Source organism: Artemia franciscana, chromosome 6 (assembly GCF_032884065.1).
Source record: "Artemia franciscana chromosome 6, ASM3288406v1, whole genome shotgun sequence".
Lineage (NCBI taxonomy): Eukaryota > Metazoa > Arthropoda > Branchiopoda > Anostraca > Artemiidae > Artemia > Artemia franciscana.
In genome coordinates, this window is record NC_088868.1 from 12,761,385 (window position 1) to 12,784,776 (window position 23,392).

Below are 23,392 nucleotides of genomic sequence, written 5' to 3' on the forward strand. Positions count from 1 at the left end.
TGATGTGGGATCTTTGACAAGTGTCACCTGCATGACTGCGGTTACACCAACAGTTTATGCTATATATACCATAGCACAATACCCACGGGCTTTGGAAACTCTAATAGTGCACAGTCTTCTTATCGTTGTTGACGACTATTATACAATTACTTTATCCATGTGTAATTTAGCTACTTTATATATAGTATATGCTTTTGTATCTGGTTGATGGTTTTAATCAACTTGATTAGCTATTCAGAATCGTTTTTATGCAAAACGAACACACAGGATTATAATATCATCTGCTAAACCCATAGGTCTCAAGGATTTATTAGTTACAGAGAGGGAACAGAAAAATCACGATAAAACCATTCATGTATAATCATACAGATCTGGGATTAAAGTATCAAAACCATTGACATAGCCGATTCAAAATTAGATCATCAAAAAACTGCTGCGATGTGCTTGTTTTCTATGCAAGTCATTCTATCGTTCGATTTTAGTCGCTTCTCTTGGTGAAACAGCAGCAACTTTTATGTGACTCGAACGATTTCACGTAAGATTTTGATACTAAATTACGAAAGAATAGATTATAACTTTGCCTTGATGGGCCTTTTGGGACCAACTGGAGGTAATTAATATATTTTATGGATCCTGGATAGAATGCTGCAGGCCATCACAAATTACTTTTGTTGTTAGTATTTGGTTTATGATGAACAACTGCTGAATCATAAATACAACACTTAAACCATGAAAAATCCTTACCAATATGATGCAGTTTACCAACCGAAACATCATGATCCACACAATTGAATGGTTTCTCAATATACAGGAATCGGTCTCCCTTGTTCCCTTTAAGCTCTTGAGCTTGATCTCTTGAGTGATCTTTATCAATAATTAAATAAAGAAAAGCAAGTTTTTTTCAACTGAAAGTAAGGAGCAAAATTAAAACTTTAGCATAAAGAGCGTGGCGTTGAGCAGGAAACACTCCCTTCGTATACGTAATAATTTATATTCGTTTTAAGTTTTAATGTTGCTCCTTACTTTCACTTGATTTTTTTTTTTAATTTAAGTTTTGTTTGGTTCAATATTTTAAGAGTCTCTCCTGCCATCTACGTCAATCACAGCGACGCTGTTGGCATGGCAGTTTTGGTTTATGTTGTAAAAATTAAACATTCCAGTTTCATATCTACGAGAAAAATTTGACGAAGAAAAAAAAACAAAATAAAAACTCACCCATAAAGCTGTAGTTCCAAGAGCCCTGTGATGGAGTCATAAAGAAGCCAAGAAACTGGTGTGACAAAAGCATCTAAACTCTTTCATAACGCGACGGGTTATTACCCTTTTTTGCGACGGGCTCATAGCCTTTAGAGTTATTACCCTTATCTGTGTTTTGTTTTCCCCAATCATAGCCACTTGGAGTCAGCTTATGTGCTTGAAGGGAGCTCTTGAGCCCTTGCTCCCTTCAAGCATATAAGCTGACTCCATGTGGATATGATTGGGGAAGAAAGAACATAGAAAAGGGTAATAACCCTAAAGGCTATTTAAAGTCACATTATGAAAAAGTTCACTTGCTTTGGTCAGACCAGTTCCTTGGCTTCTTGATGACTCCACTCCATCAAAGGACTCTTGGAACTATAACTTTATGGGTGAGTTTTTTTCTGAACAAAAAGACCTTATTCATGAGAACTGGGTGTCAATGAGATCCACCGTGCCGCATTTCAGTCTTATATTTATAAAGAAAAAGTTAGAGTATATCATATTGTCTTGCAGACCATGGGGTGGTTGCCCTTGTCGCCATCCCGAAAGGCCATCTTGAGTAAAAATAGGCGAACAATTTGAAAACTTTTGGAAACCATGAACAAATAGCAAGAAATTACGATTTTTTGGCTTGTGTGTCCCTTGTTCTTCCCATGAACTTGCTTTATGAAGCTCTTTGATGGTCATGTCCATGTAAAATACTCATTAAAAAAGGTGAGTCACAGCCTGAGAAACTGTATTTTGTCCAATTAGCAACATGCACGGGAATAGTTATTAAAAAAAGTTTATTCCTTTTTTTCAGGATCAGGACAATGAAAATCTCAAGAATATTTTGAAATCAAACATTGGGAAGGAAGTGAATTTAGTAATATACAGCAGCAAAACTCAGAGTGTGAGAGAAGTGAAAATAACGCCATCTACCGCCTGGGGTGGGCAAGGGCTTCTTGGAGTTAGTATCAGGTTTTGCTCTTTCGAAGGAGCGAATGAAAATGTCTGGCATATACTTGTAAGTAAAACTGCTATTAGGCTGATGTACAACTTCTTTTGTACCTTCAGCACCCGTATAAGCTTCTTTTCTTAGATGGTTGGTATATAAGTGATTACCATGTATGATTCTTTTGAAAAAGGAATATTTTTTTTATCCTCTCCCTTGGAAGACGGCAGTCACTTATAGGCTTCGTTGATAAAGGAGGGTGGAGGGGGCTGGAGAATCTTTTCTAGAAGAGGGGATCCGTAAGAAATCATTTTTCTAAGGTAATATTCTTTCGAATGAGTCTCATATCCCTCCTCACTCCCTTTCATTCCCTGTTTGCAGGTACGGGTGACTGCTAATTAACGCTAATTAATTATAAGCTAATTAACTAAATGCTATTAACTATTAAATATACAAATTAAATAAATGCTTATTAACTAACTAATGCTAATTAGTTGCAGTTTTGTGTCTAATCCAAGAATTAAGTATGTGGTGTCTCACTGAATAAGCTGAGGAAATATTCTTTCGGATGAGTCTCAGATCCCTCATCACTCCTTTTCATTCCCTGTTTGCAGGCAGGGGTGACTGATTGGGATGCTAATTAATTACAGTTTTGTGTCTAATTCAAGAATTAAGTATGTTATGTCCCATTGAATAGCTGAGGAATAATACTACCAATTATATATTTCCCTTCCATTTTTATATTAAAAGATAAAATATGTGATATTAAGGAGCTAAAATTTCTCTGTTCGAACAGTGCTGTGTTACCCTGATAATCGCTATGTAATTCAGAACGCGTCTTCTGTAGATGAATATGAGGTCTACAGATGCCAAGATGTAACCATTATAATTCTTGCAATTGATCACTTTGACTTATGGTCTTCAATCAGTAGTTAATTTTAAGATGTATTACTAGTGTAAATAGTAACTCTATTTTTTAGAATGTTGATCATCAATTCGAGTTTTACCACTTCTAAATCTTAATGTAGAGGACAGCTGGTGAGATTATCAACTTATATAGAAATCGTCAGTTTATGATAGAAGCTTGTTGGTCTGCTGAATTCTTGTTGCACTGGGCTACACTCGAAAACAATGTACTGTATATTTTCATTGGTTACAATTCAATTTCTCCATAAGGGAGAAATGTGGATCCCCTATTTTAAAACATCAGCATTAAGTAGGGTAGCTCCAACTTTCAGGATATAATACAGGATATTAAGGTTTTGAAATGTAAACGAAGGATTCACAAATTCATAATAAATCGTCTTTACTTGAGACCTAATTGGATCTAATTCCAGCTCCTCACCTCTCTTAGAAGGGGGGGGGGGTTGACTACCTCTTTAGTCAAGGTTTTATCCATCACAGTACACTTAGTCCCTTTAAGGCTGGGGATATAAAAACAAATAGCGCAATTCCTTATAGTAGGAATTTATATTCCTATATAGAGTATAAGTAGCAAAACTCCCGTGGTAAGTGAGGAAATTTATTTTTCTTGGAAGATGGATTTAAGCGAGGAAATCTGATAAGAGAAAATATTATTTGGAGAAGCTTCGAAATTTTTAAAAGCATTTAATGTAAGGTACATGGCATATATTTTTGCACAGAGTACAAATGAATTCCTGAGAAATATATGCCAGGAAAGTTTATTCCTAGGAAATGAATTTCTGGAAAGAGCAATTATGTATTAAAGTCTAGAATAAGGATGTAAGGAGGAGCACAACTTGTTGATTTTGATAGAGAAATCCATTTAAACTTTTAAATGATTGAGAGTTTATTAGTAGCATAAATTTTAAGAATGGTCTGGAAATCTGGGTAATAAGATTCAGTATGTCAGCATAGATTATTCTGCTTTCAACTGCTATTCTACTAGTATGACGCATAACTGGTACCATTTCTCGTAGTGGGGACTCTGCAACTTAGAATATTTTGATGTAACATTTAAAACGCAGGATTTTCTTAACAACACAGAAATATGTAGAAGTGTACAACCCAGTGTACGTTATGGTGGGTTTGACTCTCACCAATAGCAATCTTATCTAGAAATTTTATTTTATTTTGAGCAATCTGAGGGAGGAATTAACACAGAAATTGTACCACAGTTGCTGAAAAATCGTCATAGCGCCAATCTAATAAACTTTTCGACACTTTACCTCCATCCCATTTCCATTTAAAGTCATTTCTGTGGCTACCTCTCACAAATATCCGAAGATTTTAGGTAGTTTTTTTGTATAATTTTATAATACCATTAGATTATAAAAAGAAGTAACCCAACAAAATTATATATAGTAGAATTACAGTAGCGAAAATTTTTACCTGTCCAGACTCCAACTCAGAATAAAGAGAGAGAGAGAGGAGAGGGTTTGGGGGGGAGATGAAGGGAACAGTTTTTTTCTTATCATTAAATATACGTCTTAACAGTCTAAAATACTGTTGTGCTTAGGTGTCGGGACTTAGAATTTTTGGATTTGAGAGTTTGAACTCCAAGGAACTTGTAGTTTTATATGTGCCCAAATTCTCAGATGCCTGCACGTTCTACTGATTTTTATTCGTTCCTAAACCAATAGTCTTTCTGGCCCTACCACTAGGTTGTTAGTGCTTTATTCATGACTTGTTATGCATATGTAGGAAGTAAGTCCGAATTCTCCTGCTTCTGCTGCTGGCCTTCATTCATTCAGCGATTATATCATTGGTGCCGACTCAGTTCTACATGAAACAGAAGACTTGTTTTCTTTGATAGAAAGCCATGAAAATCGCCCTTTGAAGTTGTATGTGTATAATGATGATGCAGATTCTTGCAGAGAAGTAGTGATTGTGCCAAATTCAAAATGGGGTGATGAAGGAAGGTAAGTAATCTTGTCATCGCTATTACTATTAATGATTGTAGCTGACATATTTTTGAAAATAAGCTACCAATGGAGTATGAATCCTATTATAAGGTCTATAATTTCTTAGACAACTCTGCCTTTCTATTTACAAATTAAACAAATGAAAATACAGAAAAATGGGTATTATATTTAAAAGAAATAAAATACACAAAACAGAAAAAAAACAAATAAACTTTTAATAATAAAAAAAAGACCCAAATATTTCGACTTCAACGGCCGAAAAAATAAATATCCAATATGTCAAATGTTCTTCACTTCAAGTAGTACGAAAAACAAGCAAAATCACGGTAAGAAAAGCACTGTTCATTTTTGATTTGTAAAGGAAATGTAAAAATGTAAATTTTTTTACAAAATTATATAAAAAATTGAATATTTCAATTTTTTTTTATTAAATTATATAAATTGAATTATATAATTATGGAATATTTCATTTTCCAGAGTTTATTTCATTTGAACCTTTATTTGTAAGGTTGAAACTTGTTTGGGGCTGATTTTGTAAAATGTCATTGTTTAAAGTATTCAAAGTTTTGACCTTTCTTTTAAATAACTTAATATAAATTGGATTCAATCTATATTCCTCTTCATCTCTATTAATACTAATTCCCCAGAGGTAATTTTTTTTGTTTCTATTATTTGTCGAAGGCTTCGTAAGATTCCAACAGAAGTATCAATTATTCTTGTTTGATCAAACCGTATGCTATGATGTGGAAAGTCAGATAATCTGCTACTGCTCATTCAAACGTTTCTGGTTTTTATCATATTATAAAGAAATATCTTTTGCATTTTTAACTCGCTGCAATCTATTTTCTAAATTTCGATGTGTTCTGCCCACATAAGATTTTCTACAAGAACAAAGCGTTCTGCATATGCCGCTTTATACTTTTATTGGAATTGTATCTTTCCACTATTTAGTAAAGATCCTATAGCTAGTTGGGATTTAAAAGCAGGTTTTACGTTAGGTTTTTTTAATTCGTTTTTTATTCAATTCATCCTAGAAGACGATAATTAGAAGTATGATATTTTAATCCGTTGTACTATTTGAAGTGACAAACAGTTGACATATTGGATAATATTGATATGTGAGTTTTTTGGTGTTCACCTGTTTTTTTCCTTTTTGCTTTTTATTTTCTTTATATTTTCTATTGAATCTAATTTTTTTTTCTTTGAAAAAGTCTTCCAGACGTGAAATCGAAATATTTGGACCTTTTTTTTTTATTGCTGAAAGTTTTGTTTGTTTTATCCTGTTTTTTCCACTGTCTTGTATAAAATATTATACCCGTTTTTCTATATCTTCAGTTGTTTAATCTATGATTATAAAGGTCTTTGTACGGGAAGTTTTAACTGTAGAACCTACTAACATCCCAAAAAATCATTGTAAAATGAGTTGTTGCCTCTCAGTTAAGAGAACTAGTATAACAACGTTAAACTGCATCAACGTTACTACATCAAGATCAACGCAAAAAGGATAACGTCAAGCAGCAAGTGTAGGGGGTTAAAATAAAGAATAAAATAGAATCGAAAGGAATTAGTATATTTTTGTGTTTCCCAAATGAAAGCCCTTGAAGTAAAAGTATACTGGGATTTATTTTAGTCTTCATTATTCTTTCTTTTTATTCTTTCTTTTTATTTTATAAAAGAAAGATTGAAATGGACTGGACAAGTTTTGTGGATGAAGGATAACAGATTGCCGAATATTATTCTGCCTTAACATAAAATATTATACACGTTTTTCTATATTTTCAGTTGTTTAATCTATGATTATAAAGGTCTATACGGAAAGTTGTAACTGTAGAACCTGCTAACGTCCCAAAAAAATCATTGTAAAATGAGTTGTCGTCTCTCAGTTAAGAGAACTAGTTTAAGAAGGTTAAAACCGTCAAGTTTAGATTATGAATATTCTTGGATATTTCAGTTATGGTTTTAGGTACTACTTTATGTTTGTCACTTATCATGACTGGTCGTCAAATATAAACTAAACTTTGTCCATTAATCTCAAAATAATGACGGTCTGGTAAGTTCCATTATTTATTGATGTGCTTATCATGTACAACTTCGGGGCTATCAGAAATAGTAGGAGAAAAGTGTAGAATTTTGCACATGGAAAATGTTCGTCATCTGCACTCGAAGAAATTTCTCATAAATGTTCCTTTGAGGCACAAACAGAATCCTATATAGACATGGGTACCACCAAATTCAGGGGAGCAATGGCTCCCTGAGAAAAAGGAAGACACTTAAAACGCAGTGTGTTTTGAGTGCCACAGCATAAGAGGGGTGTAATTAAATGTTTTATTTTTTAGCTTATTTTTAAATGTTTTATTTTAAAGTTTTCAGTTCAAATGTTTTGAAGTGTAGACGGTAAATAAAATACTTTTAGATTACTTACTGGCTATATTTCTTGCCTTCTAAAAAGGTATAGTTTTATAAAAACACTAATCAAGCTTCAGTGTCAAGTCCTGTGAGCTGTGCGTATGGGAGTTCTCCACATATGCTGTAAGATAGTTTTTGTTCGTTTAAATTTTTTAACATTGCTGTTTACTTGAGCTTAAAAAAGACTTGTTAAATTTAATGTTGTTAAAAAAAATTGATGGATAATATGAAATAATTGAATAAAATCACATTCGCCTACTTATTTAAAAAAAAGCATAGCTTGCTAAGATCACAATTATTTTTTAAAGGAAATTTAACTACATTTTGAATATTGATAGTACTTGTCTGGTTCAAATTTATCGATTGCAAAGAATACTATTGTTTTTCTCACCAGGTTGAAAATTAAAACAAAAGCACGTTCACTTGGTAGAATTCTAGATGCTGGGCTTTTCACTACCTTGGTTGTACTTAAGTCAGGTAAATAAAATTTTCGGAAACGAACTTAGAGCCTAAAATATGCCCCTGGAAGTTGTTTTCAAGCTGCTATTTCCACTCCTCATTTATAGGGTTTAGAAGGTGTCATAGCACACACTAAAGTGTTCCTAAGATATTTCTGATACGCCCTTTTGACAAAGAAAGGACTAAACTTAGAAAAAAACTTTTTACCTTAATCTGGGGTTACCAGTCTCTTTCTCTTTGGCTTAAGTTTTGAATAAACATTTCCTATAATCTCAGTAGGATTTGAAGCAATATCCAGGCTTCTTTTTTCATCTTTTTCTTCTCTTTCTTCTTTTTTCTTTTCTTCTTTTTCTTCTTTCATTTTTTCTTCTTTTTTCATATAAGAAACATTCTTATAATTGTTTTAAACATAGTAATTCAGGATTTGGTAAAACATTATCCTTGTGCTCCGTTTGAGCTGTGCATATATTTTAAAGGCTTCATTTCATAGCACAGGAATAGTCCAAGGCTATCAAAGGTCAGTGTTCTTTGGAGGGGAAGGAGGTAGATATTGCAAAAAACCTTCCCAGGGCACTAATTAGGTGTTGGATTAAATCCTTTAGTTTTCATTCGTCTAACTCAACTATTTTTTAAGACAGAAAACTGTGTGCCATCCTAAAGTTTAATCAAGTTTACAAAGTCCAGTCTTTCCAAAGTCTCCCTGTTTTAAATTTGCCCTAGTGAAACATAAAATTGCTTGTCAGAATCAAGGGAAACAAAGCTCAAAATGTGGTCTGAAATCATCCGACTTACTGTCAAAAAGCTCATGAATTAGATAGAGCATCTCATGAAAGAGTCTGTGGGACGAAGGGAGTTTTGCGTGCTCGGTTAATATATTTATGTAACTAATACGCCGCTAGCACTAATACCTCCTAAAAAGTCATTGGTGCGAAAATATATAGGTGAGCAAAAGCTGACTTTTAGAAGAAATGTTAAGAGGTCGGCCTTAAGGAACGAGGAGAACAGAAACTTTAGGGGTAAAGGATCTGAATTTTTAAGAAACTTCCATTTTTGTACCTAAATATCTCGATATTTACACTTTTTCTTCAACTTTTTTTTTTTCACAAGGGGAGGCCAAGAGGCATACTTAAGGGTGCCCTCCTTGATGTGGATAGGCGTGTTTAAATTACAGAAGACTTCTGACAATTGAAATTTTATCCAAGAAATATTTAAGGAAAATCCTGTCTTGGTGAAGTATGCAGTCCTAGTCGGTTGATTAGATGTTTTTTGTCCACTGACATACCCTGACGACCCAGTAGTAAAAGTGAGTTAAGAGTTAGCCATAAGAGGCTGCTATACAGTGGGGTTCATTTTGATAAATCAAAAATGTGTGTGAAAAGGCCATTCTATGTGATATTTTGTTAAATTGGAGGTATTTATTTTCAGTCTTGGCTGTGGCATTGGCTACGGATATCTTCATAGGATACCGCGGAAGAATAGACCTCCAAAGCCGATTCCTCGACCAGTTGAGAAGGTATCGTGAAACATTGGTTAATTAATTAATTTTGTTATAATTACGTTATATTACCTGTCCTAATGGAACAAGCGTAAAGGGTTACGGGACAACCTTGCTTTTTTAAAAGAAATTTACCCAGCGTCTTTTTCAATTTGTTTTTTTGTTGAAAATGGAGCAAATGAATAAATTTGGGTTCTTTCAAGACTGAAAAACTCTATTAAGAGTTCAAACGCCCTCAAAAACCCAAAAGATTTTGTCTATTTCAGGCAATCATCCAAGGGTAGCTCCTTATTCAAATGATGTTTGTTATGGTATTAACAGTGAAAGAGGTTTTTTTTGCTTTTTAGATTTTCCTTCTTCTATTGATATAGTTTAACATTAGGGTTTTTCCTAATTTAATTTTTTAGTAACTGCGTTTTAATTTTGTTTTTCTTTTGTCTGACAAGGACAATTGCTTTTTAACAGTAATAATTTACTTTGATTGCCATACACTGGTAAATTTTTGTTATAGAAACAGATGGAGTGTCTACTTTTTTTCTACCATAGCGTGCTCCAAAACTTGAAAAATATCGAAAATAATGTATTTCTTTTTTGGACAACAAAAACTAAAAGAGAACCATTTCTTTTTTCGTCCCCAAAAGAGAATTACACTTTCTGAACTGGAATTGATGGAAATTTATTACATCTGGAAGAGAGATACCTGTAAATATAGTCTTTAAATTAGATTATATATTCAAATTTATTTCGAAAAATTTACTTTTGAAAATTTTGGGCGAAAATTTTATCATTTTTTTTTTATGCAAAGAGAGATACTTAGGCGCCCTAGATCGGGTTAAGATCTTATTTGAACTTTTAGCGTAAAAATAACGGAACCAAGAAGTTAAGGATTTAGATCCGAGTACATCATAATCATAAACAGTGTAAAACACTTTAAATCCTCTCTGAAAACGCTAAATCAATTTATAAATGACCAAGTGCTTGCCCATAACATAGTAATTGCACGGCTTCCGTCGACTTCACACACAAAAAAGTACCAAATAAAAAACAAAACTTCCTTTTTCTTCTAAAAATCATAAGAACTATACTTAGATATTGAACATGTGCTTTTACTCACTTTAAAATAAAAACAATCATCGCTGTGTACATAGTGCAGATAGAAGAAACTATTTTGGATCGGGTTGGCCATTTTGATGAAGGCGGTGGGGAGGGGGGTAAAGAAAATAAGAAATATATACAGATTACGTAAGAAATTATAGAAAAATGTATAAAAAACGTACAATTTTAGTCTGGATACAGGCCTGAATGCAAGTCTGGATACACTCAGTATGCAAGCCGGCTTTATTACCACAACTTCCGAAAGTGGGCCGTATTGCCCGGCTAGGTGTGAAGTCTGAGGGGGAAGGGGGTTTTGTATGTTTGCGGCATCATTGCCGAGAATTTTTAGAGGAGACTGAGACTTTTATAGGAGCTTAGAAATTCTTAGGAACTACTTATGGATTGTATCCTCCTACTAAGACAAGCCTTTCGATCAGGGTTTCCACTAATTTAATAAGGAAACCATAGTAAACAGATGCTCACAAAATCACTCGAGTTTGCATCCTGTTTTTATCAAAAATCAACTTTTTGAAAATGATGTAAAACTACAAAATCCGAATCGCTCCATCTCTTCGTAACATGCGTAATTATTGAATATTATGGGAAATTTTCACTCTCTCTCCCTCTAGTCTTTATTTCTTCTTCTTCTTCTTGTTTGATGTATGAATATGTATTTCGTATCATTTTATCGTTATAGAAATTACTTTTTGTTTGGTTCCAAGTGTTTCTCCTTACGAGGGATACTCTTGTATTCGTTACTCTTCAAAACTGTGGAGCAAAGTCGCCAAAATCTCCCACAGCGTCAAAGATTCCACCTACGATAGCCATGTCATGATTATTACCACAATCACGAGCTTTGTCTCTCCGTGGTGACCCAGTGTATTTTATTTGTTATGCGTATTATATTAATAAATTGAATTAAATTGAATATTAAGTGGAAAATGTCAAATAAACCAAGAAATAAATAATATAACTCCCCATAAAGGATATTTTTTCTATTTTTAAGTATTAACTATTTACGAACAAAATTGTTGTCAGAAAGATATCGCTAGCCTGTATGTCGTTAATCCTAATATTAACTTTGTAATTAGTTTTAGCTAAGCACGTTTTTAATTGAAACGAAGCTAATTGGAAATTGCTTATGTAATTCTCAGTAACTAATCCAGACATGTGAAAAATGCCTTCGAGAGCACCAATCTTTGTTGTGTTTCTTTTTCGGATCTGTGTGAAAAATTTCTTTTTCTCACTAATAAAATTGTTTATAATGCGCTGGTGAGCATCTTTTTTTATTAGAATTCTTTTTTATATTGATATAGAAAGTTAAAAAAGGAAGTCCACGACTTGCAGTCTCAGTCAGGCATACGAGATGGAATTCAAGCTCTGAATCGGTTGTTCTCTATTGATGACAAATTGTGCCGTCCTCTTAAAGCTCTGATTAACGAAATATGACCTAACGGTGGCTAAAAGAAGCTATTAAGGTGCCCAAGAGATTGTCCCCTTTCCCAGAAAAGAGAACTGCCAAGCAGAAGTGCCTTTCTGACTGATTGGCTCAGATCAAAAATTGAAGAACTTATTGACCCAAAGCTATTTGGTAATCAACGTGGCCTTTCTACTATTCATCATCTTGTAAGCTTACTGGATACAATATACAAACAATTGGAAATCTCTGATGTTTTGGCTAAATCCACTTCTAACAGACCTCCAGAAAGTTTTTGATCTAATTAACCACAATATTTAATTGAAAAACTTCTAAAAGAATTTCATGTTAACCCAAACCTTGTTAGAATAATAGGGTCTTTACTTTTCAGTAGAAATTAAAGTATGAAGTATAAAAATATCTATTCAGATCTCCTTCCAGTTTACTGTGGTGTGCTCCAGGGCACCATCCTTGGCCCGCTCTTGTTCCTGATCATGATAAATGTACTTGCTACCGAACACCATGACCGCTAGAAATTTGTCTACGACATGTCCTTACTGGAAAAATGAAGGAAAAATTTGAAGATTTCAGCCATGGAAATCATGGTAGATATTTCCAGTGACGCTGCACAGTCTGACATGACTGTGGATGCTAAAAAGTTAAATATCATGACTATCAGTTTCTTGAAGAGTACAACGTCGTTCAAGCAACCAATCCCTCCGGAGATGTCCGTCCAGCAGTGTAAACTCCTCGGTATCACTATCTCGAGCGATCAGAAGTGGAGGTCCACGTTACTAACATCACAAATCAAGCTAATTTGGAACTTCTTCTTTTGGCGCTTAACTTTTTCTTCAAGTTTTCTTGCTCTGCAATTCACCTTTTAAGAATTTATACAAGATTCATCCCCCTTTTTTTGAATATTTTTGTCCGGTTTGGCATTTTGGCTTAACTGCTTCCCAATCTTATTCAGAAGAGTCAGTCCAGAACCAAGCATTAAGAATTAGATATGGTCAAGGTAGTCTCCCATATCACTTTCTTCTTAAGCATTTCCAGCTCACTATCCTATCAGAGAGAAAAACCCTCCTGTGTACCCGGCTTGGCAAAAAAGCCGTGACAAACCCCGTTTCCAAGATTTATTCCCCCCGCCTTTTCAATCTTTAAGATCCCGACCTTCAACATCTGGGGAGAAAGTCCCCACCCTTCAACCTTTCCCACCAATCCCCGAGAGATACAGGAAGAGTTTCATTCATGCATTTGAAAACATTATTAATCAGTGAATTTGTTACTCAGTTTTTTAGTTGATGATCGTTTTTTTTAATCTGACAGTTTGTCTCTGTCTGTCTCACACTGTGTGTCTGTGTCTGTGTTTTTCTCTTTTCATTATTTGACAAATTTTATCTGACTGTTATACCTGAAGCAAAGCGGTGATTCGGCGCCACGCGCTGTGAAAGTCGTTCTTAAGATAAATGTCTGTCTCTCTTTCAAATTACGTTGTGTGAAGTCTCAATTCTCACGATTAAACAAGTTCTTTCAAATTAGGTTGACATGAAAATTCATAAAACTATCATAGTCATCACCTACTCACCACCAACATTATCCCAATCATCGTGAGCAAACTATTCAACAGTTTAAATGGGAATAGGGATTCAAGCGTGACAGGCTTCCTAGGAAAGGTTCATTAATTTTTTTTCTAATTTCATTATTTGTTCCTGAAATTTTGTTTTGTTGCTGCTAGGTGGAACTATTCCATGACATTGGATAAACTTGCGTAGCGTAAAATCCTAAGCAGAGCTCGATAATATTTAGCACAACTTACGTTGCGGAAAAATTTGCTTCGTAAGATTGCATAACGTAAGATAAAATCTTAGGTTATGCTAGTGTTAACTATTTTAATACTATTAGCACGCAATTCAAAGCTTGTATTTTTTTTTATCCGTATGTTTGGAGTTCAGAACCCCTAAGCCGTTGAAGGCTTTTTTTCTTTTTCTTATTTAGTCGATTTGTATATCCAGCATGGCTTTACGACTTATCGATAAAGCTGGTAGTAATCCGAATATTTTCCAAATGGCTTTTCGATAGTTCTTTCGCTGTTGTTAGTAAAAACCTACTAAGCCTATTTATTACAACTTATAAAATGTTTAAATGACTAAATATTAAAATAAAGAGACAAAATTTGTACGTATTTTTTTTTTCGAAACATGCAGAAGTCAGAAATAACAGAAATAGTCTCATGAAGCTTTAAGCTTGAGGGAGGGGGGATTAAGCTCCATAAGGGTCAACAATAGCTTCAACTGAATTGTCGAAAACTGAACTTCCATAAAAAAAATAATAATAGTAAAGAAATAAAACGCTTTCTACCCCATTCAATGCTTATAGGTTTACCTATTGCATTTTAACGGATATAATTAATTGATTTAATCTGAAAAGGCTTGCGTTTTGCTGCGTCCTCTGTGTCTGAAGCTTTATTCCAGATGAAATATGTTTCATATGTAAACCCAGGGTATATGATGGGTATTTTCCATCATATACCCTGTAGCAGGGTATTTTGCTGCATCCTCTGTGTCTGAAGCTTTATTCCAGATGAAATAGGTTTCATATGTAAACCCAGGGTACATGATGGGTATTTTCCATCATATACCCTGCAGTAGTGTATTTTACTGAATCCTTTGTGTTTGAAGCTTTATTCCAGATGAAATAGGTTTCATATGTAAACCCAGGGTACATGATGGGTATTTTCCATCATATACCCTGCAGCAGGGTATTTTGCTGCATCCTTTGTGTCTGAAGCTTTATTCCAGACGAAATATGTTTCATATGTAAACCCAGGGTATATGATGGGTATTTTCCATCATATACCCTGCAGCAGGGTATTTTGCTGCATCCTTTGTGTCTGAAGCTTTATTCCAGATGAAATAGGTTTCATATGTAAACCCAGGGACATAATTTTACACAAAATTATGTCCCTGGGTATATGATGAAATATGTGTAAACCCAGGGACATAAGAAAGATAAGATACTATGGTTTTACACGCTTTTACGTAGTAAAAATGGGATTCTGAACTTGTTTTATGTAGATTAAGTGAAAATCTGTTGTAGAGTCTCGTGTTATTTTTTTGGGTCGCTGTTTTTGCTCAACGATTCAAAACAAAATTAGCGTTTTCCCGTGTATTCAACTAATTTAGTATGTCATTCTAGCGAGCAAAGTATCTCATTTTTTAAACTTTTGGAGGTTGACGTTTTGAGAATGAAAACGCTAACAAAAGGCCGTTCATAACATGCAACACGGCGATAGAACGTTGGAAATAAAAAAAAAAAAACATTACTTGAGTATATTACATAATACGTGTTTTTGCCATTGTAACAAGAATGTGATATTGATCATTTTACTAACAATTACATTACCACGAACTAACATAACATTATAAGTAGTAAATTCTAGTTCTGCCTTTCTTTCAATTTAACTACTTTTAAAGTTACTTTTTTTAAGTTTGGAACGTTCACTAGTTTAACGCAATAGCATAGATTTTTCATGTAACTTTCATAAATAATTTCATCAGAAAGGGACTTATGCAATAGGGCAACCAATAATCGGATTTATATTATCATTGGTGAAAAAAGCGCTTTTTGTTATTTTTCAGTTGTCTCATTGAAATATTATGCTCGTTATTGTATATTTTCATTTTGTTTAAATTGTAAAATTGTTAGTAAATATCTCAAATGATGTTTGAGAAAAAAGTTGATGGCTTTTGAGTATAAAAATTAAAGAATTTGAAGAATAAAAATACGACTTGCTAATTTCATCATGTAAGAAATAAATGTAGATGACTTGTATTTTACAGTTAAATGATTTATTTTTAAAGTTGCTTTGAAATTTGAAGGCTGTTATGTATCTTTGTTTTAAATGGTATTTCAAGTCCTAAAATAAATTTAAAAGTTCCCTTTTTTCAATTCTGACACACTTTATTTTACCATGAATAGTTATAATATTGATTTGTCAATCAACATATATCTTTGTGCAAGCTAGTAGGCAATTGTAATAACACTTAGAACTTCAGAGACGCGCCTAGAATAAAGCGCCTGGAGAAGCATGGTTTTTGGAAGATTTTGCCGAGGCTATTAAACACATTCCTTTTTCAGGACATAGACACCGAGAAAATGTCGACATTGAAGGCTCCCGAGCTCGGATCGACTCCACTGTCAACTAGTGGTACGACCACTGTACCTGTAATCCAGCCATCAGTTCTTCAAGCAACATTTGGAGCTAGTAAAGAAGAACCTCTCCCTCAAGAAGTACCCACAGGGCATTTAATTGAGCCCTTGAAGGAAGTTGATCCAGGAATCTCAGTAATAACTCCAATTCATTTACCTGGTTTACCACCTTTAACGGTCAGCGCCTCTGTTCCGACGAGTACATTGGAAGGCTTAAAATTAGACGACGAACACAACCCTTACAGTCCACCTGTGCCAATTGACTTGTCGATTTTTAACCAGCCTGGGTTGTCCTCTACTAGTTCCAACTATGCTAGTTCTTAGGATGCTTTTTATAATTAATGATAAGTAATTTTCGGCTTCTTGTTTATCTCCTTGTTTATTAAATTAGTCGCCTTTGAGTTTCAGTTTTGAATTGTTGCTACCAAGGAGCGAGACACGCACTGACTTGCAGTATATTTGCGGTTGGTTCTCATTTTGGTTAGGTCCGGTATGTGCTAAGGGGACTTTTAATTGTAAATGTTTTAGATGATTCTTCAAGGTAAAAAATAGTAACGAATTAAGTTTTCATGATGCTCTATCGAGTCTTTTTTTTTCACCATAAAACTACCCCCCTCCAAAAAAGAATCTTGATGCTAATTTAGGCCATGAAATGACTTAACATAGACGTAGATTCAATAGAGACGTCAATTGAAGGCCTCACGACTCTTTCCCCCAGATTCGTCTTCCAAGAATCAAAATCTTTTCAAGGCAAAGCAGGTTCGGAGTTACTGTATCATATTTGTCAATAAGTTTAGTGTTATTGATTTTTGTGACTAAAATAATAACAAAATAACAAGACGTCTCCTTTTAAATTGATCCTTGTTCAAAACACAAGATTTTCCATTATTGCTCATAAGTTTTAAATTTGAGCTTTTTGTTTGCAAAGCTTTTTGGTTTTAGACGGCCAAGCTTTCATGAAATCGTCTCTCTATTTTTTTTTTCAAATACGACAATAACAAGTTATTTTGTTCCTATATTTCCATTCCAAAAGCCAATTAATGGTTTTCCGAAAGTTTCCGAAAATAATTTACTGGGCCGTATCCAGGATTTTTTTTCTAGGGACTGACGGGTTACAAAAAAAACTTTATAAAAACTCATCAAAATTTGCTCATATTCCCCTTTGTTACGCTTTTACGGGTTGGACAAACATTTAGGAGTGGGTGGTTCAAACCCTCTAACACCCCCCCCCCTGGATACGGCTTCAATAGATTAGGGTATGTCGCTCATTTTCGGGCACTGCTTTCTTTAAGGTATAATCAAGATCATAGAGTTGGCCAAAGGGAAGGAACGCAGAAAAGATTTACATGTTCCTCAGTTCTATAGCTCCTAATATCCAGTAAAATGGTATAACTTTCACCTCAAATGCTTACAAACGAAACTACAGTCTAATTTTACAATAGTTTATAGATTTAGATTAGATTAGATGGCGCTATAGATTTAGCGCCATCTTCAGACAAAATTCACTTAAATCGTATTATCGATCAAAATATTTTCCTATCGTTTATATCAGTACTGCCATAAAGCCAATTTTACCCAGAGTCTGAAGTGCTTGCACTTGCGGTGGAATTTAGCCGTGTCCAAAAAGTGTCGATTTAAGCTATCTTACTCCTGTGAATTTTCTTGTTAGTCGTTATTCGGCGTTTAATTTGCAGAATTGTGCTTACCACATAGCACGCTGAGGAGAGCAGCCAAGACTGAGGAGACACGAATGTGTAACTGCCTCAAAACTGTTGACATGATTTGTTGATTGTGCCCGAAACGAGGGGAGTTTCTCCTTTTTTTTTTCATAAATGTAGTAGGATTTGGATAAGAAATTTAGAATACCAGTTCCCACTGTTGGATTCAAGGTTTTGGAAAATGGGGTAGATGACTCCCTTGGATTTTGGCACATTTTTTTCTGCTCGACATATTCCTGAAAAAATCAATAATAATTCTGAAAAAAAAAATAACTGTAAAAAAAAAATTAATAAAAAAAAAACAAAATTCTGCTCGGCATATTCTTGTGCTAATATTTGAGTAATCTTCTTATTGTATCTAGTTGGCATATTTGATTGGGTGTAGATGATTCTGCACAAACTTAAATACCATTTAAGCCAGGGGGGAGGTTGTTCCACCCCTTGATTTTTTGAGATTTTTTTATTAGCTAAATTTTTCTGAAAAAAAAACTACTTCGACCAACAGCTTAAAAACTGCTCTCTTTGGAAACTCATTGAAATGTCAGATAAGTTCCTTCGTTTTGGTCACATGTAGTATGTAATTCCACTTTATCCAACTACACACCCTACTCTTTATGTGATTTTTCTTTCCCTTAATTCGCCGAGAAAAAAAAAACTATTGAGGCGTAAGGGCTTTTTGCTCTCTTATAACATTATGAGAACGTGAGAACCATCCTTTGGTTTTGGGCATTTCTGTATGACTCCTCCTAGGAGACTAATTTATTTTTAAATATTATACTATGAATATTCTTATGCTACATTAAGTTCAATATTGCTGTAGAAAGAGTGTACTTTGACAATTATTCTGAATCTAGTGTACATGAAGCCTTTGAGCGATATTTTATTTATTCATTTATGCTTTATGGGAGGGATTTTTTTTATGTTGTGTTGACTAATATACTGTTTAAATAAAATGGATACTGGTGCCTAGTATTTTCTTTGTTATCAGTAGGTCTTGGTTCATATAATCTTCCTTGGACTAGAATGCATAGATTTCCAATATACACAAAGGTTTCTTTCGAGCCACGAGGTTGAACACTTAGCAAGTCAGCCAATAATATCTTACTCCTATGTCTGGCCTATATGGTGGTCACCTCTTCAACATAGCTTTAATGCTTTTAGCTTCGAAAGGCCCAATAAAAAGCGCGGCCGCCTTTGACTAAATAGTGTAATGCTAGCGTGGTTGGCGATTTAGGCCTGTGAATTGCCTGGGATTGAAATTAAGGAATTCAAGGCTGGTGGTAACCAATAACCTGTATCTGTCGTACCTGGACCGCACTAGTCATCGTTTGCCGACTCTTACCTATAGTTTTTGGGAGGTGACCTAACACAAGCTATTGGACTGCACATTAGTTATTACAATAACATGCCGGCAGACAAATTAATCTATTTAAATGAAACCTTCTCTATGGTCATTATTCCAAGCTTAGAGGTGAACGATCTGTAAATACACTAGCCACCTAACAATCACAAGTGCACTTTAGATGAATAGAGCCATCTACCATAGTTATGAGGTCCCCATCCATCACAGTTTTTAAGAACCGATTAGACAGTTTTGTAGGCAGAAGATCGGTGATCCCAGTGTATTTAGAAGAGAAACTTAATTTGAATTTTTTTTTTCAAAGACACTTGCCTTATTCTTCAATATGCTATTATTATTATAGCCAACGTTTCAATTTGAATAAGCCTAGTCAATTGGAACGCAAGCAGTAAGTTCGGAACTGAAAACAGTGGGTGTTGGGGGAAAAGAACTATACTAAATACTCCCAGAAAATCCCCTGCAGTTGTGTGTTTCAGTTGCTCTCTCTAACGCGGGGTTTCTTGAATCTTTGACTGCAGACGTTCTTGGTCAACTTTTTGAATATGTTGTTAGTTGTTCTGTGTAGTTTATGGATCCCTTAAGAGCGAATCATATTTTCTATATGCGTTCGTAATTTTTGGAAGGACGATAATTAATCTGGTTATCTTACACAGGGTAGCTATTTAAAAATTATATGGATATATGCGTTCCTCGTTTCTATGTGCATAGATTTCAAAGATTTCCAAGACACATGAAAAGCCTGAAGTGAAAAGCGTTTCGGTTGTAGATCAGATGTGAAAAAAAAAAACTTGAAACTTCAATTTCTTCAAAAAATATTTTGTAGTGCGCCCTTCTGAGGCTTGAACTCAGATTTTACCGTGTGCTATTAATAATAGTTATTAGTCTACTAGCGCTGGAAATGATAAAACACGCGTTGCATAAGAGGAATCACAATTTTCTTTCATATTTTAACTTATAAACTACTATTACCGACTGTCTCTTGTTGACTCGACTTTGTGCTAATGTGAGAAGTTGGTTGACCAGGGTATCAGTTACTTGCTGGAAACGGCTCCTGCTATCTGCTCTGAAAAGTCTCCTATTAAGTTCTATTAGGGCGAGGTTATAGGCCCTTATAGCAGGAAAATTTGTAGTCATCCCAAGCGGATGAGCCTGTTCCTTTGGAGTTTCAATTGCTATGATTATGGTGTTGGGAAGTTACTGCATTTGATGGGGTAGCTGAGTGTTTGGAGAATGACCAAATCATCTTTGCTCTCTAACTTGTCTCAGGTAAGATAAATTCGCATTTGGACATAACTACCAAAATATGAAATCCTTAATGTGTAGTTTGTCAGACTGCAAACCACGGTTACCGCTGGAGCTGCAATCTATTAAATAGTGAAACACGGTCTATAGTAACCAAAATAGTAAAAAATGGGCTTTTAAAGAAACAGTTTTATGACAGTCATTTGTCATATAACACTATTTGAAACAATAATTTTCATTCGAATTCAGCAGAACAATGATGTGTAATTAGAAGAAAAATGTTGCGAGAATTTTGAAAAAGAGCCTGAAATCCCCTCAAAAGTAACGTCCAATTGACTAAAGAAACACCGTTGAAATCACCATAGCTGAAAATACTAAAGGTCAACGAATGCCCACCATGAACAACATAAACATATTTATGTAAGGGTGGTACTTGTGTCTTTTTTCCCAGGGGTGATATTATGGTAACAATGGTCGTAACCAGATCAAAATTATCTTTTTATGAATATTAAAATGTCCATGTGCGTTTTTTATTAACCGGGGCTGGCGCGTCCACAGATGGTGGGCGCGCATATATCTTTCCTATCTAAAATTTTTCGATTTAACGATTTTTCTATTCTATTCCTAAAATAGTTTTTTGGGTTTTAACGAGCTTGCCTCCTCCCTAAGAAAAAAAAATTATGCTTATGTATATGACTCACAATCACACGGACACGTTGTACAGGTGTCATAGGACGTCCTTTTCTTAACGTGCAAAATGGGTGCTTCTTTCTACTGAGATATATCACGCGAGAAAATCCCACGGTAATATCAAAAATTGAAATGTGTGACCGAATAAACAATGGAAAGGTAGTGGCTTATTTTTAAGGGTAATTTAGCAATTGAAAATAATATTTGTCAATACATCATTCATTAATTCAATCTCAGTAAGTTTTTCAACTCTAGGTCGTGTTTTTTTCTGTTCTATGTACCGTGCATACTCCATTGACGGATGAAAGCTTATTGTTTTATTAGTCGTAAAAGTTGTTTGAGATTAACCAAATAAGTACACATTTAAGTTATTTTGTTGGCTTGTTGATTTTTGTTATTTATTGCTATTGGCTTTCACAGTATCTAGATTTAATGCTTTTCTTTGACTTTGTGCGTTTTACAGAAAAGAGCTATCCTAGATATCCTCCCATAGCCTTTGCTGTTCTTTTTGGACTAAAATCCATCAAACTGATTCTTATAAACGAAAATAAAATGCAAATTGTGTTTGGCTAATTAATACAGCGGATTAGCTTTTCCGTAAGACGTTAATGAAATTCTTGATATATCAGTTATTCAAAAGACAGCATTACCAAATCTGTCAAGATTACTACTGGCGCATGCATAAAAATTGAAAAGGAATTATGAGCCAGTTTTCAACTGAAGGGTTTATACTTGTTTTTACCTCAAGTCTGATGAACTGAATCACAATCTTTTGAGCTAAAATAATCCCGCGGTAAAAGGCTGAAATAGCCCTAGCGTTAGATGGGAATTTCAAGACAAAAAAAAAGATTCAATCCAAAATTTGTAACATAATTCGCAAAATATATGTTCTAAGTATGCTTGAGGTACACATTGTGCTTTTAAGAGTCACTTCGAGGTCCAAAGTTATATAAAATAATCACTCGAGTCTGCTCAAGTAAACTGAGAAAAATTCCGTTCTCGTAAGCTAGATTTGCAACACTAGTCAAAGGAGAAATAACGGAACTGATCATTTGCCAGGTTCGCTGAATATTCTTTCCGCATTTAAAAAAATCCTTTAATAAAGGAATTCAGCCTTTCGGCAAAGAGATGGCATCATAGTACCTCCATATAGATAGCGTTCCAGTAAGTTAATCACTTGCTGAAACTATTATTCTAGGAAAATTGAAGTTAGTAGTGTATGTAGAAGGAAATAGGGGAAAATTTCGGTTAATGTGCTGCCCAAAACTCCCCCCTCTAGAGGGCTAAAATGTAAAGTCACAAGAATTTGACTTCATTTTGGCTAGAAACTACCGATGGTTCTTTTAAATTATATAGAGAAAGATACCGTAATGTAATTTATTTTATTTATTGGTTTTTAAAAGGCACCAGATTTAACAAGCTGCTACCACAAAGTTTTTGATACAAAGGAGCACCGACTCGAATTTTCGTACTGAAGGTCTGATTTTCCGTACCGAAAATCTGATTTTGGTGAGGATCGTTGTTTTGGAGCATATTAATTTTAAAAAAGTGATATGAGTCACGTAGTCAATATTTTAAAGTTTCGTAAATGCAATTTACGTATAGATTTACAATGAAGAGATTATGTTTATTACTTCGTGTTTTCCATAAAACTGAAGCATGATCCTCTAGAATATTCCCGCTAAATTGCTTGTTTACATTTCCTTATCATTAATTGAGTCAAGTAGATATGGGCCGTAAATCACCGTAATAAACCGATAAATAAACAAATGAATTACGTAAATTATAAATAGCATGCAAATTATCTGAAAGAATTAGAATAATGGTTCAATTGCGCTGTGGATGTAAGATGGATCAGAGGCGCCATTTGGGGGGTCAGGGGTGGGCAAATGCCCACCCAGATTTTCCAGGGGGCCCAAGCTTCCACTAAAAAGGGCCCTTTGCCGGCCATAATAATCCATTATGTCCAATATAATCCATTCTGTCCAATTGATTTGAAATTACTGCACGCCTATTAACCAAAGAGCGTAATTACTTGACGACCCTTGGGGTAATTACGCTATTTGCTATTAATTATTGTAAACTTTGAAAGTAGGTAAGATACATAATAAAATTCTCGAGTTCTGTCAAATGCCCATTTCCTAGATGATTACGCGACACGAAGTGAGTCGAGGGGCCCCAAGATAGAGTTTATGCCCACCCCAAGATTTGGTCCAAATGGCGCCTCTGAGATGGATCTAAAA

The 23,392-nt window shown here is 34.5% G+C and overlaps 1 protein-coding gene across 1 annotated transcript in view; it reads left to right on the forward strand.

Annotated features, from left to right (window-relative positions):
- Positions 1–17,949, forward strand: part of LOC136028068 (Golgi reassembly-stacking protein 2-like) — a 34,838-nt gene extending 16,889 nt beyond the window's left edge. Inside the window, exons 3-6 of the mRNA XM_065705672.1 lie at positions 2,042–2,245; positions 4,838–5,055; positions 9,349–9,436; positions 16,068–17,949. Of these exons, the coding sequence (XP_065561744.1) occupies positions 2,042–2,245; positions 4,838–5,055; positions 9,349–9,436; positions 16,068–16,463 (906 nt within the window). The 3' untranslated portion in view covers positions 16,464–17,949. The remainder of the gene's footprint in view (positions 1–2,041; positions 2,246–4,837; positions 5,056–9,348; positions 9,437–16,067) is intronic.
- The last annotated feature ends 5,443 nt before the right edge of the window (positions 17,950–23,392 follow it).